Source organism: Rhineura floridana, chromosome 3, assembly GCF_030035675.1.
Source record: "Rhineura floridana isolate rRhiFlo1 chromosome 3, rRhiFlo1.hap2, whole genome shotgun sequence".
In the NCBI taxonomy this organism is placed as follows: Eukaryota; Metazoa; Chordata; class Lepidosauria; order Squamata; family Rhineuridae; genus Rhineura; species Rhineura floridana.
The window spans coordinates 55,496,026-55,520,633 of record NC_084482.1 but is presented as its reverse complement, the minus strand read 5'-3'; the positions used below and the strand labels follow the sequence as shown (position 1 = coordinate 55,520,633).

General features: G+C 44.1%; 2 protein-coding genes across 10 annotated transcripts; one reads left to right on the top strand and one right to left on the bottom strand.

The window, feature by feature from the left end:
• Positions 1-19: 19 nt before the first annotated feature.
• HGS (hepatocyte growth factor-regulated tyrosine kinase substrate) lies at positions 20-14,382 on the bottom strand. Of its 5 annotated transcripts, none has more exons than XM_061615892.1 (21): positions 14,057-14,382; positions 12,368-12,452; positions 10,307-10,382; positions 9,754-9,846; positions 8,734-8,857; positions 8,176-8,291; positions 6,292-6,360; positions 6,001-6,125; positions 5,593-5,671; positions 5,398-5,496; positions 4,875-4,970; positions 4,462-4,500; positions 4,016-4,159; positions 3,454-3,667; positions 2,967-3,139; positions 2,681-2,821; positions 2,388-2,565; positions 2,117-2,250; positions 1,319-1,444; positions 1,013-1,108; positions 20-791 (listed from the first exon to the last, which is right to left on the bottom strand). In XM_061615892.1, the coding sequence occupies exons 1-21, from the start codon at positions 14,091-14,093 to the stop codon at positions 675-677; spliced, it is 2,361 nt and encodes a 786-aa protein (XP_061471876.1). In that variant the 5' UTR covers positions 14,094-14,382; the 3' UTR covers positions 20-674. The 5 variants fall into 5 exon arrangements, with proteins under 5 accessions (XP_061471876.1, XP_061471877.1, XP_061471878.1 ...); XM_061615893.1 differs by having other exon boundaries at positions 3,454-3,664; XM_061615894.1 differs by having other exon boundaries at positions 4,875-4,972; positions 5,409-5,496.
• On the top strand, positions 14,164-18,706 carry ARL16 (ADP ribosylation factor like GTPase 16). Of its 5 annotated transcripts, none has more exons than XM_061615897.1 (5): positions 14,164-14,402; positions 14,926-14,983; positions 17,040-17,153; positions 17,574-17,689; positions 17,938-18,706. In XM_061615897.1, exons 1-5 carry the CDS (start codon positions 14,314-14,316, stop codon positions 18,107-18,109), a joined length of 549 nt encoding a protein of 182 aa, XP_061471881.1. In that variant the 5' UTR covers positions 14,164-14,313; the 3' UTR covers positions 18,110-18,706. The 5 variants fall into 5 exon arrangements, with proteins under 5 accessions (XP_061471881.1, XP_061471884.1, XP_061471885.1 ...); XM_061615900.1 differs by having other exon boundaries at positions 14,173-14,359; positions 14,915-14,983; XM_061615901.1 differs by having other exon boundaries at positions 14,173-14,365; positions 14,915-14,983.
• The last annotated feature ends 5,902 nt before the right edge of the window (positions 18,707-24,608 follow it).

Below are 24,608 nucleotides of genomic sequence, written 5' to 3'. Positions count from 1 at the left end.
TGAGGAAGCACAGTCTGAAAAAGTTTTAAATACTTTATTGTCACTGGTTCCATTTTTTCTACACCAGCACTAAACACGAGAGATGAGTCTTCAAAAGCAGTGAGGATAAAATGGGACAGAGGAAGACTGGGGTGGAGGGAGGGAGGAGGAAATGAAATACAGACCTGGAGGAGGCTGCGTTGAAGGTTTTGGGTTCTGAGAAGGTACCGAGGGACATGGAGGGCTATGAGTTCATGGATGAGTAGGGGGTGACAGTGCTCAAAGTGAAAGCCACTTGACTGGCAAGATGCTAAGGGAGGGGAGGATGTAGGGCCAGATCATGCTGTGAGTTGGACCCCATTTATTCTGGCTTTGGAGCATGCTTAAATAAAGTTTCCTACGAGACAGCAGCTCTCCAATGTGTAATGGTGCACAGAGAAGGGACTGCTTGAGAGCTGCTCTGCTACCCAGCAAACATAAAGCTAGGTGGGTTAAGCAGTGAGCCTCTCTCTATGGAGGGGAAGTACAGGAAGCCAACGGGAGGCTACCTAGGACAGGGGAGCTCAGCTCTGTTCCCCAGTATGGGGATGGCGCAAGGTAACAGCAATGGTGTAGCGAGTACAGCAGTGACCAACATATGGTAGTGTTATAATGTCTTAGAAACCCACCCCTCCCTTTCCTTGTAAGCCAAAAGGTTAGTCAAAGGAAATTAGCTGAGCCTCCCCACTGGTGCCTTGTGCCTGCTGCACCTGGGCTGGCGCTTGCTGAGGAGGTGGCTGCTGCTGCTGCGGTGGCCCTCCAGGAGGTGCCATCTGTAAGAAGACAAACAGGGAAGTCAGTAAGCAGGTCAAATTTAAAAAGGTGTCCCTCGTCTTAAAGCTACTGCTGCAAAGGGTTACTACTACCTGGCCCCTCAGCCCTTGGGTTGAGATCGACAGCCGAACGATACTGAGCTGACAGAACTCGGGGCATCAGCCTAACGGAGGATGAAGTCAGCAAATAGTTACCCTGAAGAAGCTGATGGAAGACTCACCTGCTGATAGATAGGCTGTTGTCCTGACATGTAAGGCTGCTGGGGTGGCAGGTTACTCAAACCTGGTTCCTGGCCAGGGAGGGTTGACATGAGGTTCTAATAGGAAAAGACAGGATATTAGACTTTCCAGCAGTCCATGTGGTCCCACCCTGAACAGCAGGCAGCTTGGATCTTAGGAGGGGGCTTTTCTGCCTCTAAGCCCATACGAACAGGAATTCCCCTCCAACTTTTTCTGCTGGCCACCCTCACATCTACACTGGATATCAGAGAAAGCTGACAGCATAACAGTGCCAAGTAGTGTCTCACCTGCATGTTGTAGGGCTGGTAGCCCATAGAGACTGACTGACTGCCCATGTAACCCATCGTACCACCAGACTGTGGAGCCTGTGTCATGGTTGGGATAGCCTGGGTCTGTGAAGGGGCAGCTGCATTCTGCAAAGTAGGAGAGGCAGGAGTAGGCCAGGAAGTAGCACACATGGCAACTTAGCAGCAGATCATTTTCTGATTATCTCAATTTCCAGAAGCAGCGTAACATGAAGGCAAGAATTACGCAAGGGCAGAAACATTTGCTTTTCACAAGCTAGCAATTTATTTTAAAAAAATATGCCACTCTTCCTCCAAGGAGCTCAAGGTAGCATATATAGTTCTCTTCCCCATTTTATTTTCACAACAGCCCTGCAATATAGGTTAGACTTAGAGCTTATGACTTGCCCAAGGTTACCCAGCGAGCTTGATGACTGTGTGAAGATTTGGACCTGGATCTCCTGTGTCCAAGTCCAAACACTTTAACCATTACACACCATACTAAGTAGAACTAGGGTAACGTCATGCATCTGATGAAGTGCACTGTGATTCACAAAAGCTTGGCTACCACTTTGGAAATTGTTGTCATAGGCATTTCCGCTTTATAAACACAAAAGTATCACTTGCAGAATCTACAAAATGATTTGAACTTGGATCTTCCCAATCCTAGTCAAACACTTTAACCACTACACCACACTGGCTTGAACTCACCCCCTCCACTTTGACAATATCATATAATGTGCTGGGATCTAATCCCCTGGATTTGGGGCAGAGGAAATTAGGGCTGTGAGTCAAACTTGCCTGATAGCCTTGGGTAGGTGTAGGCTGGTAGGAGGAATAGGCAGGATTCGTGGTGGGCACTGCCTGCCCTTGTGGAGCTGTTTGGGCATTATTAGTGCCTGCTGAGTACATGTAGGTGCTCACCATGCTGGGATCTGAAACACAGATAAAGTATGAAAAAAGGACAGCCTTCTGGAACCACCTCAACAGTCTGGTAACTAGTCCAGTATCCAGTTTCAGATGCTTTGGCTAAAACTAGTCATCCCATTTACTTTATACCTGTTGTTCTTACCTGTTCCTGCTACAGGCATTGCAGTGTATGGCCCACTGCTGCCCTGGGCTGGCTGGCTCATGTACACTGTGTGCATAGGCGAGCCCTCGACAGAGCCTGCTGGGCTGAAGGTGCCTGGGAAGCTTGTAGGGCCTGATGGCTGGTAGATCACCCCACCAGCAGGAGGCATGGCCTGCAGCTATGGAGACAGGAAGGCGTTTCGGAGAGATGTTAACTTGGATACTTTATCTGCAAAGTTAATATGCAGGGAAGGGAAGAAGAGGAGGAATTCTTGGCCTCTCCACCCCTCATACCTGAGCATAAGGCAAGGAGAAAGCAGGCATCTGTGCCCGCATCTGAATTGTTTGCTTCTGTTGTTCCAACCGCAGCTGGCGTTCCTTCTCTTGTTCCTGAAGGCGTTGGATAGCCAACTGACGTTGCATCTCCAGGTATTCCTACAAGGTGAAGAAACAGATGGTGTGCATCAGACACTGGAGCCATTATGCCTCAAGCTCTACTGGGCTCCACTACTTCCCAACCATTTTTAAGAGGTGGCAAATCTATCCTGATGCCACACCCTCTTGGTACCAACCACCTCACCTGTTTTTTCTGCCGCATAATCTCAAGCTTCTGGGCTAGTTGGATCTGACGCTGACGCTCTGCCTCTTCAGCAGCACGACGCAGCTTCTCTCTGTGTTCCTCCCGCAGAGCATTCAGGGCTCCCCGTGCGTCCCGGATCTGGGCAAGTTTATCTTGAAGTCCCTCATAGTACACTGGGGGGTAGGGAAGAGAGGAAGGCCCTGTCAGAAGCTCTAACCCTACCTCCCTAAGATCCACAGTATGTGTATCTCTAACTGCAGTGAAAACAGGGTGGACTCCTCAGCAAGGGCCAAAAGCATAAAACCATCTTCCCTTCCTTCCCACCCCAATACTAAAAAGCAGAAATAGGTCCAAATGCCTTTGGAGCTACCCACCAAAGTCACTTAACCACCTATGATTTCACTGGAAGAGATGGGATGCCAACAGTGTCACACACCCCTCCCCCAGGTCTCCGCCCACGTTTGAGATCGGGGTGCTAGGAACATACAGCGGCGCTCATCCAGCTGGTTCAACAGCTCCAGGAGCTGAGGGTGCATGCTGTTGATAGACTGGAAGAGGGAGAGCACTGCAGAGTCATTGGTTATGCTCCGGCCCCGCAGATGGTTGCTCTTCATGCGGTTGACAAAGGTGGTGACAGCATTCTGCAGAGCCTTAAGGAACTGCTCGTGGCTCTCGTCGGTCTCGCCATTTTGGTACTGCTGCTGGGGAGAGATGGAAGACCGTTAATTTGAAGCCCCAATTCCAAGCTCAACTAAGCTTACAGTACTGGGATTGCTTCTTCAAAATGGCTTCTGCTGTCCTGGATGGCCATGCTCTCCCCCTGCCCTGCTTTTTCCAAGGAGATTCATCTCCTATAAAACCTTAAACCCCCAAACTGTGAAAATGTAGCACAGGAAGTTTGGCACACTCAACACTGCTGTTCCCAATGGAGAAAGCACAACTAATGCTCACCGACTGGCAACGTTTCAAAAAACAAACAGTGGCTGACCCTAATTCTGCCTTACCAAGGAACATCCTGTGAGCACATAGGGGAGAGGGATTGTTCTTACCTCCACCACACTGAGTGGGGCAGGCTGGACCTCTGCAGGTTGAGTTGCTGGCTCCCCCATGGACAGCGGTGCTGAAGGGGTGGGGCTCTTCCGCACCTCCTCCTGCTTTTTTTCCCAGTAGTTGCGGTTCAGGTACCGAGCCAACTACAAGGAGATATTGGGAAACAGAAATCAACTTTGTTGTCACTAGCCAGGGTCTCACTACGAATATAGGAAGCTGCCTTATACCAAGTCAGACGGTTGGTCCATCTAGCTCAGTATTGTTTACACTGATTGGCAGCGGCTCTCCAGGGTTTCAGGCAGGGAGTCTCTCCGAGCCCTGCCTGAGGTTGCTGAGGATTGAACTCAGGACCTTTTTCACACAAGGCAGAAGCTCTGCCACAGAGCTACAGCCCTTTCCCAACACCAGGTAGGTATAAAATGGCTTAAGGGGACTGGGGTCTTACCTCAGGGTCAATGTCCTCAGCTAGAGGTGCAGAGGAATTCTGAAATAAGACACACATAATAGGATTCATTATCCTTGCAAAGAGAAGTACCTTGAGAGTGTCCTCACTGCCCCACCTTTCTTTAGGAGATAAGCTTGAAATATTGCCTGTTTCAAGCTTGAAAGCGTGAGAAGACTGATGAACAGAAGGAGCTGCTTAAGCAAGGCGTGTAGGATGAAAAGCCAGCACACATTCTCATCCTCTTGAGTGGCCTTGGTCTGACTTACCAAAGCACCAAAGAATTTTCATGACACAGGAGAAGCATTCAAACAGCAAATCGGGAACTCTGGTCTTTATGGCTTCTGGGTCTTAAGCCAGCAAGTGCAGAGGTACCTCCCCTGCTGGCAAACCTCTCCCAATGGGTGGGTACTTACCACAGGTGAGGAGTAGAGGGTGTTGACAGGTGGGGCCGATGAGGTGATTGGTGTTGGCTCAGCCTTGGGATATGTGGAATATGTGCTTTTCTGTCTCTGCAGAGGGAAAAGTAAGAGAGAGAACAATATAGAAATGCTTTTTTAATCCCGTAACCTGCACAGCAAGTCAGGAACCAATTTTGCTGTCTGTCAGCATGACAAAAGTGGACAGGAAAAGAAGCATTAAACATGCTTTGTGAATCATTTCTGCTCAGTTACGAAGAGGTGACTAGCAGAGTAATTACCTGAAATACTGTTACTCAATAATTACAATGCCTCCTTTTGCTTAGAGCCAGGGGAGATCTGACATCAGCACAAGTTTCCCAGCCTTGAAGACTAGGCTATCGCAGGGAAAGGGGGAATCCTGGTTATACAGAACTTTGAGCTATGGAAGCTCTCTGGATGACATAAAGCCACCAACCATGGAGGGTTCCTCAGAATACTGATGTCACAGGAATCCCCCCATAATTCTCAAGACACAAACCATCCTTTCCTTCTCCTCTGCCTCCGACTGGGAGAGTGCAATAGCCAGCTGCAGCTCCTCCTCCTCCTGCAGGGCAGTTTCATCACGCTTTGGAGGCAGCTGTAGGCAGAAGAAACAGCAGTCACTGTAACCAGGATGAAGAAGTGACCGGTGAAGCTAGAGACCAATGCCAAGCTGTCACAGCCAAGGGCTTACCTGGGACTGCTGGGAAAGAGGGCTGGTCAGGTACTCAGGAGGAAGCTCTGTGCTAGCAGTTCCTTTCCCTTCCGCTTTCCTGTGTATACAGAGAGGCCAAGATGATGACCACTGATCAACTGCAATCACGCAATCGGGGTGGAGGCATGGAGGGGCAGAGTGAGAGGAGGGCCCAACAGCTGCTAAACTGCGGTGCTTGGTGATCTGCAGTAAGCCAATTAGCTCTTTCTCTTGAAGGACCCAGTAAGACAGGAGGCTAGGCCAGAGCGTTCAGTTACTGTGACAGGAAGAACTCTCTCACTCCAGAGCTCAGCCATGCAGAAAAGAACTGTGGGAATGGATGAGCGGCAGCATCCTGGCAGAGCTTCGGTATCAGAACCTCTCCATTAGCCAAGCTCCAATACTTACTTGTTGAGAAGTTCATAGCAAGGCTCACACACCCGCACCTCCTTCTCTATGCCAAACTTGGGAATGGTGGAATACTTGGAGGAGCACTTCCCACAAAAAATCTGCCCACATGCCCGACAGTGGTGCTGCAAACACAGTGAGAGGTCAAGAACAGAAGCTAGTCATTCCAAGCAAAAACCCGCTGCCTGATCTTAAGTCCCAAAACTAGCTCCTCCTCCTGCTATCCAAAAATGGCTGCATCATGTCAAGTTGTCACAGAAAGGGATTGGGACAGGAAGCCACAGCACTCACCTTACGAGTCACCACCCCAAACTGGACTCGGCACCGGTGACACTCCTCTGCATCCACCCAGTCAGGAGCCTGCCGCACAGAAACAGAACAGTTGTTGGGTAACAAAAAGGACAACATAAAGCTCTGAGGTGATCTTAAGGGCCCAAACACCATTCCCAAGAGCACCAATACATGAGGATGGATCCCAGATAGAGAAAATGCATGTACTAGTTTTATGCAGCATAAAGGGGGAGCAAAACCTCAACAGGCGGTTCTCTCTCTGTTCTGGAATCCTGACTCAGGAGTTGCAGGTGTTGAGAAAGGGACAGGCTATTCTTTTCTGAATCTATGTGTCAACAAGTAGAGACTGTACAGGCAGACCACTCCACGGGAGCCGTGAAGAAATTGGAGGTGGAGAAGGAAGAGAACAATTAGGAAAGTTGGCTGATCAGCTTTGAGTGTGCTTGGAGGAAACAGATGATCTAAGACCCATTTCAATTTGGCTTCAGGCCTAGTTTTGGCACTAAAACTGCCTTGGTTGCTTTGATTAACTCTCTTGACTAAAAGAGACCAGGGGACTGCAACCTTGTTGGTTCTCCTGGATCTCTTGGCAGCTTTTGTTACCATCAGCCTCAGTATTCTCCTGGAGCACATCTGTGAGGCAGGAGTTGGGGTGGGGGCAGTGTTATGACGGTTCCACTCCTACTTCCAGAGAGTAGCACTGGGGAACTTCTGCTTGGCCATATGGCACTTAGGATGTGGGGGTAGTGCAGGGTTCCATTTTGTCCCCCATGGTCTTTAACATGTATATGAAGGTAATCATGGGATTTGGGACAAGATGCCATAAGTACGCTGATGACACATAGCTCTCTTTCTCTGTGCTATACCAGTGTCTGGAGGCAGTGATGGGCTGGGTGGGGGACAATAAAAGGAGACTGAATTATCAGGAGGTGCTGTTGGTTGGTGGGTCCTGTGCCTAGGATGTGGGAAGATGGCCTGTTCTGGGGAAAGTTGCACTCCCCTTCAAGGAACAGGTTCATAGCTTAGGGTGCTCCTGGATCTAGCATTGTCATTGGAGGGCTAAGTGGCTGTAGTGGCTAGGAGTGCCTATTTCCAGCTCTGATCATTCCTAGATCAGAATAGCATTACCACAGTGATACATGCTGTGATGACCTCACAGCTAGACTACTGTGATGCACTTAATGTGGAGCTGCCCTTGAAGAATGGTTAAGAGGCTGCAGCTGCTGCAGAATGAGATACAAATCTGGAGTTACATTACAACAATTCTGTGTGCTCTGCACTGGCTGTTTGCTGCCAAGCTTTAAATAGTACTTTAAGGTACTAGTATTGGTTCAGAAGATTCTAGGTGGCTTAGGACCAAAGTACTTGGGTGCCTACCTCCCTGGCTACCATGCAGAACCTAAGATCTGGGGAAGGGGCCCTCACCATGGTCCCACCACTGACCAGGGCTCCAGGGTGTGTGTGTGTGGGACCGATGTGAGGGCCTTCTCAGTTGTGGCATCCTCCTTGTGGTATTATCTGCCTCTGCAGATGCATCAAATCTTGTCCCTGCTTCAGTGCCATAGATTGCTTAAGATGCACTCACTTGGGTGCTTGACACTGCTGACAGCGTGAACAGTCTGATTTAGTGAACAGAAGCATTTTCTTTCTGCTGTAGGTTTTAATTATTTTGATATGTTATTTTTAGTTTCGTGTATTTTGTTTTTGTGAACTACTCTGGGATGTTGTTGTGAAGCACGGTATAAAAACGAGATTAATATATAACAATAAAATTTTCTTACTCCCCACTTCACAGCCCCTAATGTACAGAGGAAACAGGATACTTTCTATTTTTGCTATCATCCCAAACTTAGCAACAGAAGTATCAAGACAAATTATAATTACCACAGAAAAGTCCAAATCATTTCCATATGTGAGGCGTGCCCCTTTCCCAATTGGGACACTCACCCTTTCTGCTGCAAACATGGCATCACTCTCCTTGAATTCAGGGAAAACATGACCTGTAAAAAAATAAACACGGTCACAGTATTGGACTTTAGCCAGTGGTGCTTTGGTTTTTGCGTACAAACGCATGCAAGCCATTTACTTGCCCACAACTTTTACTTTTCCAACCCAAAGAAAACAAGACATTCCTATGTTACTGAAAAGATGAGACTATAGTGTTTGGCAAAGCTCAGAGAGTGTTTCAGAATATCGTCTAATAAACCACCTGACCCACAGTGCAACATTCAATAGCATAACATCACAACTCACAAAGAGCAGAGAAATTCTTTTCAGCTTTGGCAGTTACTGTTCCTTTAGCACTTATTCCTAAGATACTAACATGCTATGCAAAAGTCAGGCATTTTACAACATTCTTCCTCCATATCCCCAGCTGGACATGCTCAGACTGCTCCCCCACTCAACTTCATATCACAGCAGAGGTCACTCATCTCCCCTTACCTTCCACTTTCATGATCTGGTAAGTGTCCTGCACCACCTTGTATTTGGGCTCATTGCGGAAGGCGTGAGCCCACGCCTGTATCAGGTACAGGATCTTGTTGCGAACATTAGCCTCAACTTGTCTCTGTAGAAATGACAATGCTTAGGGTCAGGCAGTTTGCCTAACAGAAGTGAACCCACAATCTTCAAGGGAACAGCATAAGTAAAGCTGATTTGGGAAATGACACTCAGAACAATGCCCCATCCCATCTAGTACCAGAAACCCAACCTCTGTTCTTCTCTTCACAGTATCCATATATTAATGTTTTACTGGGTTGGTGGGGGATTTTCCTCCCTTTACTCTTGCTAGAAAGGAACCCTACGTTGGGTCCATGAGGGTGCTTTGGTACCCAACTGATTGAAAACACTGTTGTTACCACACTAGTATTTAAGCATTTGAGAATCTTGCTAATGTAGCAAACTATACCGATGCAGCCAAATGTATTCAAGCCAAGGTGCTGGCTTCTTTTAGCATAAATGAACTGCCTTTCCTTGCCACCGGGAACTCCTCTACGTTATTGAAGAGGGAGGTGAAAGCACATTCTCACACTGCAAGAATAACTGTTACTGCTCTTTAACAGAAAGGCATATATTTAAGAACTATATATAGGAATGAAATGGAAGCAAACCTCATTTATATACAGCTCAAGCATCAACATCATGGAAAAGAAATCTAAGTAAAATTACCCCTAAAGAACAATCCTGTTTCAGTAAATATGAAGTTGCCTTATATGAAGTGAGACCACCGACTGATCTAGTTTGGTGTTTCCTACACTGACAGGCAGCTGTTCTCCAGGGTCTCATACAAGAGCATTTCCTAGTCCTACCTGGAGTGGATCTTGGAACCTTCTGTAAGCAAAATGTGCTCTGCATCTGAGCTACAGGGACATTATTATATTTCAGTATCGATAAATTTAAGATACTGTTTCTTTAAGCTACTGTCTACAGAGAAAAGAATGGGCCAAACGCTACTACCGCTACCTTCAGCAATTCCTTCAACTCCTCCATGGTCTGTTTGTTAGCCACTTCATCGTGAACTGTCTGACCACAGTTCTTTACCACAGATTCCAAGACCTACAAGGAAAACACATAAAAGAGTTTGCACAGTCTCTGACCAAATGACCTTATAACCAAAGAACATAAGAGGAGCCCTGTTGAATCAGACCAAAGACCTATCCTGTTTCCCACAGGGGCCAACTAGATGCCTATGGAAAGTCCACAAGAGGACATGAATGCAATAATCCTTTCCTATAGTTTTCACCAGAGGACTGGTATCAAAGGGCACACTGCTTCTGGTACTGGAGGTTATATATACAACCATCATGACTAGTAGTCACTGATAGCCTTATACTCTGGGAATTTGTCTAATACCCCCCTAAAGTTGCCCCAGTTAAAGTAAGAGGAGCATACAGTCTGATCCTTCTCTGAAAAAGTGGGCTGGCTGCACATCTCACAAGGATAAGGGAAGACAGCTTCTCTTGCTACCCAGGGAGAGTGACTACATACTGAGAAAGTTGTGTGTGCTTCAGGTTACCTCTAGCGCGTAGAGAGCCACATGAGGATTCTTGTCATTGACTTTCTTCTTTATTGCACTCACAGCATATTTAGCCCTGAGCAACAAAAGGCAGAGGGAAGAACTCAGTCTAATGAAAGCAGACAAGGACCAACTGTCATTGTTAAGCCATCCCAAAATCCCAACTCTTACAAAACATAGTATCAGCATTTACAAAATGCATACATTTAGTGAAAGTGGCAGGGTGCCAATATGGAAGATTCTAAGGTCAATTATTTAACTAGTCTAAAATAATTGGCCAAATAACTAATCAAAATTATTCACTTTTGAGATAGTTAATATGTTGCTCATTGGTGGGTTTTCTATGTAGTGTAGAATACATGGTGAAAAATTGGCAGCATTTTCTTGACTCTCAGTAGTTGTAGAAAACATTTGGAAATATCTCCAGTCCCTTCTTGTCCTCTTATTTTTATCTCTAGATCCCTTCCTCATCAAACATTTTCATAATTTTAAAAAAAAACCAGAATACAGGGTTGTATCCAATACTAGAGTAGACCTATTGAAATAGACATGACTAACTTAGGTCCATTGATTTTAACGGGTCTACTCAGAGTAAAACTTAAACCAGGATAAGCAAATATGGTTATTACACAGTTTTCGTCTTACGCTAGGGCTGGAACTTTGTTAACAGTACGTCTTTAGTTTCATAGGACAAGAAACTCACAATAACTATTTTCTCTACTCGTCCAGCAGGGGCCATATATCTAGAAGAGCAGAACTATTTAGCTGTAGAATTTAGTTTTTAACAGCTGTTCTGTTAATGAATACATTGGGATGTGCTGGAGTGTTAAGACCCAAATAAACAGACTTTAATAGATGGCTTATTTGATTGGCCTGGAAACCCATTTTTTTGAAGAAGGAAGATTTGCAGCTGCTCAGAAGATATGCTCTTCAGACACTAAGCTGCTCTCTCTCAGAGCAAGTTTAACGCACACTAATAGAATGCTCACTTGGCTTGCCACTTGCTTGGCCTTAGGGTTATTTCTGGAGGGTCTAGCCCACTGGTGGCTAATCTTTTTTGGCCCAAGGGCCACATTAATGGTAAGTCACCATTCCAAGGGCTATGTGCCAAGGGCTATTTCCCACCCACTATTGCAAGTTCAGTTTGGTAATGTGAGTGGTTGTGGTGAAGGAGAACAAATGCTATTTCCTGATCTTCAGGGAACATTCCCGGAAAATCAAGAGACAGTGTTTCCCCCTTTCCCTTGGTCTTTAAGGAATAATTCCTGAAGAACCAGTGGCAGTGTTTCCAACCCCACTACAGCTCTGTAATGGGAGGGTTGGGGGGAAAAAACTATCTCCTGAATTTTTGGGTATTGTTTCCTAAAGATAAAGGGAGAAGAGGAAATCCTGCCTCTTGATCGTCAGGGAACAACAGGGCTCAACATCATCCCTCCTCCTGCTCATCAGACCAATTCCCATCACTGCACTAATCTGGGCAGAGAGAATGAAACCTCTTGCTCACACCAGCATGCCAATGGTGCACAACAGCACCAACTCCTCCTCAGTAAAAAAAAAAAAAAAACCTAAAATAGCCAACACAGCAGCCAAATCCTTGGGGACACCAGAAATCACTTTGAGGTCAGATATGGCCCACAGGTTATCTACCCTGGGTTGGCCTTGCATACAAGTAGCATGGTGCAGTAGCTAGAATGTTGGACTTGGATGTGTGTGGGGGGGAAGAAACTTAAAATTTCTGTTCAGCCATGCAACTCAGCAGATGATCCTGGGCAAGCCACACACACTCAGCTTAATCTATCACAAAGCACAGGTGTTTTATTCAGTAAATTTCTATCTCACCCCTCCTCCCAAAGGAGTCCAGGGCAGCAAACATTAAAAAGTTTAACTAATACAATTTATTTTTTTTAAAAAATAATACATTTCAAAACAATTTAGAGTATCTAAAAGCATTTAAAGGTTGTTAGGGTAAAATATGAGACAGTCCTGTGTACTAAACATATAACCAATAAATGTTCTCGATGCACACGGAATGCAAAGGTTGGGGCAGGTCTTAACACTTACTGGGTATCACCCTGACGGATCATATCACAAATCTGCAAGATAGACTCCCAGTCTGTCTCCAGCAGAAGCTGACTGGTAGCTTTATCTGAAATACATTGAAATAACTTTTAACCTTTCAGGTCAAGTGCTAAAATTGTTATTTACTGTGGAGAGGTCAGGGAGTCTGTTGGACAAACAAACCATTCTTGATATCTGCGGTAGAGATCACGAGAGATTTGAGAACAGTTTGTTACATAACCAACTGTGCTACAGTTATCTACTTATGCTGCCTCCAAGTACTGGCCCTTTACAAACAGCCTCTCTAACTTCTAACAGCACAGTCACCATTACCTGCAAAGCAAACTTGTTGGCAAGAGACCCTGCCCTTGATGTTTGCTCCTCCAACTTTGCCATCCCTTTTTTACCCAAAAGCCTTCTGTTCCGTTAAATGATGCCATTTGTTTTCTCTCTTATGACTCCTGATTGTTGAAATCCTTTCACCAAAACATCCCAGAAACATTGCCACTGACAAAATGTAGACTGCAAGATCTTCTGTATAGTCTTATCTTGTTTGTGACTGTTTTGCCATTTCTCCCTCTTCTTTAAAGCCTTTGGTGTAATGTTTTCTCCATCCTCATCTAGAACAAAGCCTAATTATTTCCATCCACTTTTGTGCATACTGATCCTTTGTTAGCCTAACTTCTCCCTTATCATGCCGCCCTTTCTTCTCTCCTACACTGACAACATTTTTAAGCTTGTTAGGGCACATTCTTCTCTCTCTCTGCTTATTTTAAAGTTTAGCGTTTACAGCCAGCACAATATAAAAATAGCAAAGGAGGTCCTAATCCATTAACGATCTTGTTGTTCCTCCCTTTATCTACCCCCACCCAAATATATCTTGTTTTCAGGTAACCTGCAAAAGTTATTGCCACTTTACAGCAGCTGATAAAACCCAGACTCCTTCCCCATATGTCATTTACCCTAATGCATCACTGGGTTCTCTCTTGACTCAATCAACTGGATTTCTGTACTTGCACTGTCACTTCCTGGGTAATTAATCACCTTACAGAGCCTGATTTTAGTATAGTGGTGAGATCAGCAGTACTGTAAAAACATAAATATGCAGGCTAAAAAAGGTTTTTATTTTTCAACAGTGCACATTTCCTCAGCACTCAAAAGGGGTCAGACTAGTTGATTAAACAAGGCCACAGCACCAATGACCCTCCCTGCTCACTAAACAAACTAGAACTAAATGCTTACTCATTTTTTTACACAAAAGTGCTTTATTTTATTTTTTAATGTCCAAGCTTGAGAAAACAGAGAAAATGCTGTCATGAATTGATGAAGTCAGTGAGGATTACAGGTGTTAGCGCCCAATCAAAGTCCTTACGTTGGAGATTTCAATCTGGAAGTATGTGGGGTGGCAATAGCGGATAACTATGGGTAAAATAAGAAAACAGGAAACCCGCTTTCAAAAAACGCACTTGTTTTCAGACACAACGGAAGTTCAAAGAAAAAATAACCTGCATGTAGGAGTTACGTGATTTGAGGTTTTTGCAAAAGCTCAGCCCAAATAAGCACTGCATCAAGCAAGCAGGGCGAAGGGCGGGGGAAAGAGGAAGGGAAGTCTCAACCGCCTCTCCGCTATTGTCACAGGTTAAGGGGAGGTCGGCGGGAATTGCTGCTAGGGCTCCCTTCCCCACCCAGTACCTAGAAGGCGCTCGAAGGTGCCGCCGCCTCGTCCCATCGCGCTACCGGTTCAAGAGCAGATACGACCGACAGCTAGTTGTCTTCCGTCTCGGACCCGTTTCCGCAGCCTAGGCCGCGCTTCCGGCTTCCGCTAAGCGCCGAGGCAGGTTCTCCGGCAGCAAACATTGGCGATTGGCCGGCTTGTGACCGAAGCGACCTGTCGTTCCTGAACCAATGAATTCGTGAAGGAAGGGAGGGCGTGATTGCCTCCGGTTGCTATGGCAATGGCTGGGAGCAGTTATTCCACCTACTTGCTTCTTGGAGGTTCGGGTGCGGGCAAAACTCTGCTGGTCAAGCGGCTGCAGAATATCCCTCCACGGGGAGGGGCCGGGGAAGGGGGAGGGGGAGGGGCCGGATGAGCTCAGGGTGGGAGTTGCCGTGGCTCAAAGATGGACAAGGTGGTAAGGGCCAGTTGGGTAGCGGAGGGAGCAAGAAGGCCCCATAGGTAGGTAGGTAGGTGGGTGGGCAGCACCTTTTGCCTGCTTGCTTGGTGGGGAATGGCTGTGGCCTTCTTGTGGCCTTCATGCTTAGCACTGCCACTAGGCACCACGATATGTGATGGACCCCTGCAAGGGAGGCCACTTGTCCGGAGCAAAAGCCATGGGGTAATGGCGAGGAGGCGATGAAGATAGGTCCTGGTGACAAAAAAGAGGCAGAGGAAAATAGTTTCATGGCGCAGAACCTCCCATCCTCTGCCTTGGAGGCTGAAGGGGCTTCCTCGGGTATATGCCCCTTGTTCTGAAGAACCCATTTGGGCCCCGTCTGTGCTGTATTGTATTCAACTCCTATCCATTACGTTCCCACCACTTTCCTTAACAGTCTCGTGCACAGCTGAGCTCCAAGGATGGTGCTAAGGACCTTGGGGAGCCACCCGCTACTCTGCCTACGGTATGGCCTTTCTTGTCTTTGGTTTGGCTCTTCTGACTCAACAGTAGAGCACATACTTTGCATGTGGAAGGTCTCAGATTCACTCCTGAGTATTTTGGGTAGCTTTAGTGGGAAAGACTTTGGAGAACCACTGTCAGAATACATAGTGCTAGGCTAGGGGACCAACAGTATAACTTGGAATAAGACCACTTCATTTGTTCTGATTGCTACAGGATGCTATGGTGCTCAGATTAGAGATGACTTTCCGAGCTGCTCCTGACTGACTGCTAGTTGTGGCTCAGCCTTGCCAGAACCAAATTGTGATAAAGAGAAGGGTATTGCTATGATCACATTAGCTACCATTTTAGATATATTTATGGCACTACTGAAAGCTAACTTTATTGCTAATCATGTCTCTGTTTGCAGACTGGCTTGTTTCAGAGTGGCTTTTACTTGTATGATAAAGGCCAGCAGGTGGCTCTCAGGGATGGGTTATTTTAAGACAGACTTGGTCAGCTTTTGCCTGTTTCTATCTGCTGTGATTACCCTCTTGCTATATTTTATCATTCTTGTTAATACAAAGAACACACTTCTATTTCATATATGTGAGTATATGGCTTACCTTTGCTGTATATTGCCAGTCTACTTATACATACTGTTACGTATTGTAAAATTACTGTTTCCTACAAACCTATGACTTCTTACAATGTTTTGAGAAGCCCAGCAACTTTGGGAAAAGAGCTAAGGTATATAAGGAGAGGTTATAGTGCAGTGGCATATGCAAGGTAAGACCACCTTCAGCATTTTTGAGTTTCTGTTTGTTGAAAGCAAAGAATCCTGTAGTGCTCTCAGTATTTAGACCACTGGGTTCTCCTTAAGCACTGAGGGTTGGATTGCACAGATGTTCCTAGAGCCCTCTGCCTGGATGAGTCAATCAAAGAAGGTAAGCCCAATGCCAAATTATGATTAAAACAACACTATCACCAACTCCTCTGTATGTAGCTATAGGGCAGCTTAACTCTATACCAGTACTACCTGGAAAACAGCTGTTTTACCCCCCACCCCAAAATCTCTTAGGCTGCCTACATAATACTTTTACTTTCTGCATTGCTGGATCCATGCTCACAGTCACTAATGGTGATTATGATTCTTAATTCATCATCTGGAATTTGAAGTGTTGTGTTTTTTTTAAATCAAAATCTTGTCACCCTAATTCTGAATATAATAAAATGGTTAACAGCCTTAACAATCCTAATTTAGACCAAGGGGGAAAACAAACCCATGTGGTGCATTTGTTTGAAGGTTTTGTTTAGCTTCCTCAGACGTCATGGGGCTCCCAATCCACCTCAGGTCCCTGGAAACATCAAGTCCCTGGAAACCGTGCTGCCCTTGGAGCCAGTAATGGGATAAAGTAATGGGATATTGTTTGCGCAATACACACTTGCTGTATTTTAAATATTGTGGTTTTAGCATGTTGTACACCGCCCTGGGAGCTGCTAGCTATAGGGCGGTTTAGAAATGCAACTAAATAAATAAATAAATAAATAAAGTTCAGCCCTTGTCATTTCCAGTTAGCTGCACTTGAAAAAGCCTTTTGCTGGAAAGAGAACCTTTGCCACTCAGAATTCAGTTGACCGAATAATAGGCAATACTGGGCTAGAGGGGTGTTCAGTGTGATCCCATACATGTCTGCTCAGAAGTAAGGCACGTTCAGGTCATCTGGGCTTTCTCTCAGGTAACTGTATAGGACTGCAGCCTATGTCCCATTGAACTCTGCAGGACTTAATACTGAGTAGACATGTATAGGATTGCACTGTTAGACTTCAGTCCTGTGTTCATTTACAGTATATGTAAGACTTCACTGTCAGTATAAGGTAGTGATGCATAGCTTACAATTCTCTGAACAATATCCAGCTTACCAGCTTTTTCTTAAGTGTGAGGAAGAGCTCACAATCAGAATCAGGCTTGAGTCATGTTTAGCAGAAGTACCTGGGACAGTCCCTTTGCCTGTGCACTGTGGATAACAGCTCACTTACCAGTGTCCAAGTCTAATTGGCAGTTCTCTCTTTGCATGCAGGTAGGCACAAATCTTACTGACCTTCCAATAGGAAAGAAGATCACAATCCGGGAACTGGGAGGATGCATGGGCCCCATCTGGTCCAGTTATTACAGTGACTGCTGCTGTGTCCTGGTGAGGGTAATTTTTTTCCACTCTCATTCCTGTGGCTATTTGCCTCTCATACTTGTTACAGCTAGACACAAGTCCTATCAGTACAGTTCATTGTACAAAGTTGCTATATATACAAACACAGAATTCTCTAAACTTGAGCTGGCTGATGCTTATATTTGCCTTGCATCGTTGGCCCCAGAATACTATTATGTAGTACAGTGCTTCCCTCAATAACCCTCAATGTATTTTTAAAAATTTGTTCTGATCCCAGAGAGCAACCAGTCAGTCTGCACACTGGGGCACCTCACTTGGAACAGTTTGTGCATATTTTCTTTTTTCTGGCTGTGCTCAGTGTTGGAAAGCTCTGGCACTTGAGCAATAAGCCCCTCCTTGCTTTTCAACTATTAATTTTGAATGAATTTCTTTCTCTTTCTCCTGCAGTATATGATTGATGCTGCCAAGCCTACCCAGATTTCCTCATCCTGCATTCAACTTCTGTCACTCCTATCTGCTGAGCAGCTAGCATCAGTCCCTGTCCTCATCATTTTCAATAAGATGTAAGAGATGTTTTAATTTCTATGCAAGAGGGATAAGACTAGAGGAAGGGGAGAAGATTTTGATGGGCTTCAATGGCTGTTGGCAGCCAAGTCAACCCCCAAAGCAGGAAAAACTACCTGCAGGTAGCAGGATAAGAAAATATTTTTTCTAGTTTATTTGCAGCCTGACCACAAGGGCTTCTTTTTGGAAACAGTTCAGCAGGGAGATAGAAGTGTATGACTACTTTCTTTCTCTGCCCTCATTCTAGTGATCTACCCTGCTACATGTCGCTGGTGGAAATGAAGTCGTTGTTCCGCATCCAGGATATCATTGCCTGTGCCAAGCAGCCCATTACTGTTGTAGAGACTAGTGCACGTGATGGTACTGGTTTATCCAATGTGATGGAGTGGTTTCATTCTACTCACCGTGATTTAAGTTGACCCTCCCAGAAGCTGGAGATGTCTCTCACCTCAAGTACCTCAGTTGGACATGAAGGAGAGAAGAGAGCTAGACAACAGTCCTAGTTATCTCTGGGGGAGTGAATTAGGAAGTGACAGCAAGCAAAACTGACAGTTCCCTGCGGGCAGTGGAAATAAATTGCTGCTATGGACTTTGATGTAGTTTGAACTTGAAAGTTAATATTTTCATATTTAAATCATTCAATATCTTGCCTCTTGTTTTGTACCTGGAAGTGCTTCTACAGAAGGGGAGACAAACTACATGTCTGTCACTTCCTCTTTTTTCAATTAAGGACTGCCCTGGACTCCTTCAGGGAAAAGGGCAGGATATAAATTGAATGAATACATTTCTCAGAATTCAAGTGCCCGAGAGATCAATGCCAGTTCTCAAATTTCCACTGTGGCTTACAGCCTCTTTATATGGTTCTTTATTCATTCAGTAAATGCACAGTTAACACAGGATCCAAAAGTCTTCTATCAAGGTAGCACTTGGTTTCAGCAATATTGTAACTTCTCATCATTCTAAGTGGAATATCATATGAAATAAAGTAATTCTTCTTTCAGGTATTCACATAACAAGTGGCCTATTGCATGTGACTGTGTGACTGTGTATCAAGGGCATCTATTGAGTTTTATATATAGCATGAAACTTACCTTCTGCCATATCCTTTTGTGACATTAGCAGCTGCGGGGCATTATGCGATAGGAAGAAGGGACAGCTCCAGTCCTTTTGCTAAAGCCACTCACCACTGTCCTATACACAAAACTCTTTACCATGCCCCTTGTTTTATTGACTATGGTTAGCCTTGATTAATGAAATGGTGAGGTAAAAAATCCTTTAATCATCCATCCCCCATCATTCATCAATGATTTCATTTGCATGAGTGGAGCAAGGGCCTGGTCTGGACTCAGTTTCTATGACTAGTCCTGCCTCTTGAACCATTAAAGTCACAGGTCTGGTGCTTTTCAGTGCTGGCATGGTGCAAAAACATGGACCAGAGGCACAGATCCTATCATTTTGCTCATATCATGAGAGTTGGATTCGATGGCCTTGTAGGCCTCTTCCAACTCTACTATTCTATGATTCTGTTATATTCTGATATCACATTCAACATTTTTTGTAGAATTAAACACATTAATAGTATGGAAGCATATTAGCTCTGATGAGAATACTGGTGTACTCAATAAACAAATTTGGTTGTGCAAATTTAAAGATAGAACAATGCTGATTTTCTACCAATGCTGATTTTATATTCCATATCCCCGCAGGCCTCCCTATTATTCTTCCAGTCTCCTTCTCTAGCTACTTGAGCCTTCCATGCCTCCCACTTTTTCTTACAACAGTATCAGTAAAATGTACCACAGATCCATTAGTTTACATTATTAAAATCTTTGACATATCTATCTACATTCAAACTGCACAACACACCTGGATTAATGGATACTTCTAAATACCGGTAATTGCAAACTCAGAGTCCTTTCTTCTTCCAGACATGCAACATTTATCTGAAATGTAAGAACAATCCTATTTTGTACCATACTGCCTGGGCATTTTTCACTGGAGCATTAAAAGGTCTCTGCATCCAAGTGCTACTTGCTACCTAACATTGTGAGCAACTCTTAACAGTACAATTGTATGTTACTCAAGAGTCAGTCCCATAGAGTTCAGTGGAGCGCACTCCTAAGTAAGTGTGTCCAGGGTTATACTCTTAAGTAACATGTTGCTTCCTTAACCTTCCAAAGCTAGTTAAATTTACTTTCCCTCTTGTTGAATGTACAGATTGGGACCAGAGGAAAAGGGCAAGTATCTTTGATGTCATTTCCACAAGTTGAAGGTACGCTAATACCCTGTTCTGGATGGAATTGCACTCCTTTCAAAGCAGATGTGGGGAACCTTTGGCCCTCCAGATGTTGCTGAACTACACCTATCGTTCTTGGCCACTAGCTTGCTGGGGCTGATGAGAACTGTAGTTCAGCAACATCTGGAGGACCAAAGTTTCCTCACACTTGCTCTAACAGATACACATTTTGGGGGTACTCCTGGATATATCTTTGTAATCTGAGGCCCAAGTGACCTCTGTGGCTAGGAATGCCTTTGAGCAGCTTCATATGGTACACCAGCTATGGCTGTATTTGGATTGGGATAACTTTGCCACTGTAGTACTGTATGTGGAGCTGTGCTTAGTCTTGGTCCAGGAGCTCCAGCTGGTGCAGAACGTAGCATATCTGTGATCTAAGCTATGATGACAGCAGACTGCAAAGAGCACATGATGGCAAAGACGTTCAGTAGGCAGCTTCAGTACTGACTTTCAGGCATCTCCTGAACATCTTTTTAATGCTGATAGGCCTATGCACCTGTTTAACATTCTTGATAAGCCAGTCATTTTTAATGATTTTATGGCGTTTTAAGTTTTACTTTATATTGTTGTACACTGCCTTGATATTGTATATAAATTGGTGATATACAGAGCTTGGAATATTTTTAAAAAGTAATAAGTTACAGTTACAATTACATGGCCCAAAAAGTTGTAATTACTGTTACAATTGCAATTGCTCTGAAAGTAACCGATTGCTTTTTCTCAAAAGTAATCACTACAATTGCATTTCAGTTACTTTGAAAAAAAAATGCCTACAAGGTGCTGGCCTTGGCTGCTGCACATCTAAATAGCCCAAAACATTAAAAATAAACACACAGAGGTAGTAGAATAATTCTTTTTATCTGTAAGATAGCAGTGGTGGTCTCTCTGCTGGTAAGGGAGGTGGGGAGGGAGGCAGAGGCCACTACTCAGACCTTTGCACATCAAACCAAGTGCAACCCCACCCCCCCAGCTAACAAGCATAATCTCATTTAACCACCTCCCGGACCCTGCCCTGCTACCAACTAAGGGACACTCACCCAAGCAAACATTTTCCCCTGAGATGCAAAAAAGTTGAAATACTGCAACTGCATCACAGTAGCCAGAGAGGGTGGTAGAGGCCACTTCGTGTGCCAAGTGCAAACACAGTATTCGCACACACACATACATCATCTTTCACCTCCACAGTTCTTCATTCTGCTGCTGCCTCCTCCTTTGTCCATGTTCTTGCCCTCTGGCTCCTTTTTCCCTCCACTCTATTCTTCACCGCCACCATCCATTTTTTAAAACAATTGTTTTCTCCACTCCTCTCCCGTCTCGCTCTCTATCTCCTCCCTCATTGCCTCCTACCCACCCTCAGAGCATGAGGGAAGAGCAACGCTGCACAGAAGCCCAGTTTGAAGCACATGATCTCATCCACAAAGCAGAGGAGCAGAAGACATTCCCTCCCCAAGTAATGCCCCAAAGTAATGCTGGAAACATTAAAATTACTCCACAAAAGTAATAAAATTACTCCTAGTTCTATTACAATCAAAATGTAAAGGAATTACCCACTTGTTCCTCAAAAAAGTAATGAATTACAAGTAATTCGTTACTGTAACAAATTACTTCCAAGCTCTGGTGATATATATTTTTATAGATAAAGTGAGGAGGCAGTAATAACAGTGGCAAGGAAAACATGGACTCAGGACATCTTGCCCAAGGGCCACAATCTGGAGCTGTTGCTTTACTTACAGTTGACTTGTTCAATTTTGCTTTTGATTCAAAAGCAGTCACCTAATAACTTGCACAGGAAATCAGTTTATGCAATTTCTTCTGCACTTATGTTATGCCTATATTTGCCACCACAGACACTGAGGCTAGTATAGACAGCCAGCTTGAATCTCAGGACTGGTATGCAACCCCCAGTAGAAGGTGATACAATTTTCCTTCAATAGCTATATTTTCCCTAACATGTATTTTAAACACTTATAAGAACATGTATAAAAAGAAAAAAGTTCTAGTGAAATCAGGAATTCAAGGGATCTCTCTCTCTTCCTGGTTTCTTGCACCAGGCAGCTCCCATGTGCCTGAGATGACCCTGCAAATACTTGCTTGGATCACAGATTTGTAATATCTAGAGTAATTCACAGAGACCAGTTTCAATACAATTTCCCCCCCTCTCTTCAACCCCCAGCAGAAATAGGGCTGTTCATAGGAAGGGATACAGGATTTTAGCATAGCTGGGAATGGACTACATGTCCACCCAAAAACAAAAGGTAGCACCAAAATCAGGAGTTTCTATTCTTTCTAACATGGGTCTTTTTGTGTAATTTTTTTAATTGCCGTCTTTAGACATAATTTATAGGTGCAACACAGCTGCATTCAAGTCAAACACTTCTGTGTGCATCTGAGTGGTAGAATTCAGGTGAGAGAAGGATTGAGAGGGCATCCAATTAGATTGGCCACAGACAAAAAACAAAACAACAACAACCCTGGATTCAATAAATTAATGAAAACACCAACTGAAATATATTTGTTGTGAGGAAGTATATATCTGAGTATCAAACCTAACAGCAATGGATTTCTTTCACTAAGTCCAATTTGAGAATTTTCCAGAGGCATCAAAGCTGCCCAGCAGCCTTTGAAACCAGGTGGGAAGGATCTACACAAAAATCTGGCAGGCCACTGTGTAAGACAGAATTCTGAACTAAAGACTTTGTCTTTTTAATACAGGATGGTCCTCCTTATGCCAACATCCACGTTGATTCAATCAATGCTGAATCTGGATGCACAAGTTTATCTGATTGCTCTGCCTCTTGACAAGCTCAGTTTGCATTCTGAACAGCTATCTGTACAGCATTTCAGATTTGTGAAGCAGCCACCTTGACCAATATAGTATGATGAGGCATATTATCAGCCTATAACAATCAATTTGATCCATGTGTTTCAATACCTAGTAGTGATCCTGAGTGAATGGGTGTTGAAAGAGAGAGTGCACGATTTGGAAATGTGCTGTGCTCCAACTCTGGGTATCCCTAGAAATCAACTTGTGTTAGGGTTCACCAAGATTTAAACCTACAAAATGAGAAGCAATAAGGAAGAATGCCTCTGAACCTGTGTAGACAGCGTTCCCCTCACCACTGAGATCCACTCTTGCATATAAATCCAATATTATAAAGCAAGACAGAGAGTGTGACTTCTAGGCAGCCTTGAGCCCCACATCTCTCATTTTAAGAAGCAAGGAATGGGGGTTTGTATGCAGCATGGCATATGGGAATGGGAGAGAGGTGATGCAAATAGTGGAGTTTCCATAATTCATCACTCCTCTTCCACAGAGTAGACCAGTTAGTTCTGGTTGTACTCAACATGCAAGAAAACATGAGGGAGCAAAGAGCTAATGATGGAATGATGCCCAGAGCTGGTACAATTCTATTTAGACAGGAGATAAAATGCACAGAACTGTGTTACAGTTCAGTGCTACAGGCTGATAACGATCTATTATAATAATTCACTAATAGGCAAAAAAACTTGTGGTTTAAGATCATACCTATAATCTACAAATATTTCTATTAAACTTTAAAAAGCAGGGAAATTGAGCAGCTATAGTGAATGCACCAGGGGAGCAGACCTGACCTCTTTGAGATATTGTTCTGCCATACAGATTTGTCAAAATGCAAACACAATTTGGGTTGGTCGTTCACAGTCCAATCCACTTCCTGTGTAGCTTGGAAGAATTTGGTAATATGTGCCTCTGAGCATATGGTGAGTGGTTGCAACACCTGCCATCTCCAAAGATGGAGAATAACATTTTTGTATGTTTGTTGATGTTTTTACTTTGCTTCTTTTCTGTGTTACTACTGTTTCTACAGAAATCTAAACTAGAAAATTATATTTCTCTCATTATTCATTCTAGAAATCTGTGTCAAATTTATTTTTATTAATTTCAAAGCCTTTTTATTGGTCAATGTCATATTATGGTGAAGAAAGTCTTTTGTGTTTCATACTGGAGGTTATGCGCTATTTCTATTTTGGGTGCATTAATAGTTGAATCTGACACTACAGTTTGATGTAAAATCAGACTGACGACAATATGTTGCTACTCAATGACTCTAGTTGTTGGAAAAATCAAACTTGGCCTGCCCAAGATGCATGTTTTCAGCCTGCTATGCTTAAACCACTCCACATAAGGAAAGGTGGGCAGGGTCAATTAAAAACATAGAGCACACGCAGAATTTTGCTAGAATAGATTTCATCTCCCACTGTTTTATCTTGCACAAACAGAGATGCTCCTTATGTCCATTGGAAACTATTCTGCAGAACAGTCAGTGCTGCTTTGGAGCTTTTTTTAGTGTTCCAAAGTGTTGCTGTAGTTCACATATTCACAGAAACAGAAGCAAAGAGAATGATTTACAATAGGAAACTTCATTAAAATTGCAAATCAAATAAAATATATTTAAAGTGACTATCTGAACTATATCAACTCTTTTAATATTGTTGCTTCCTTCCTGCTAAAACAAGATCAGCACAGCACATGTTTCTGTTATTTGGGCTGATTGCAGGTGTTGCCACCACTCTCCATATGCTCAGAAGCACATGTTATCAAATTCTTCCAAGCTACACAGGAAGTGGACTGGACTGTGAAA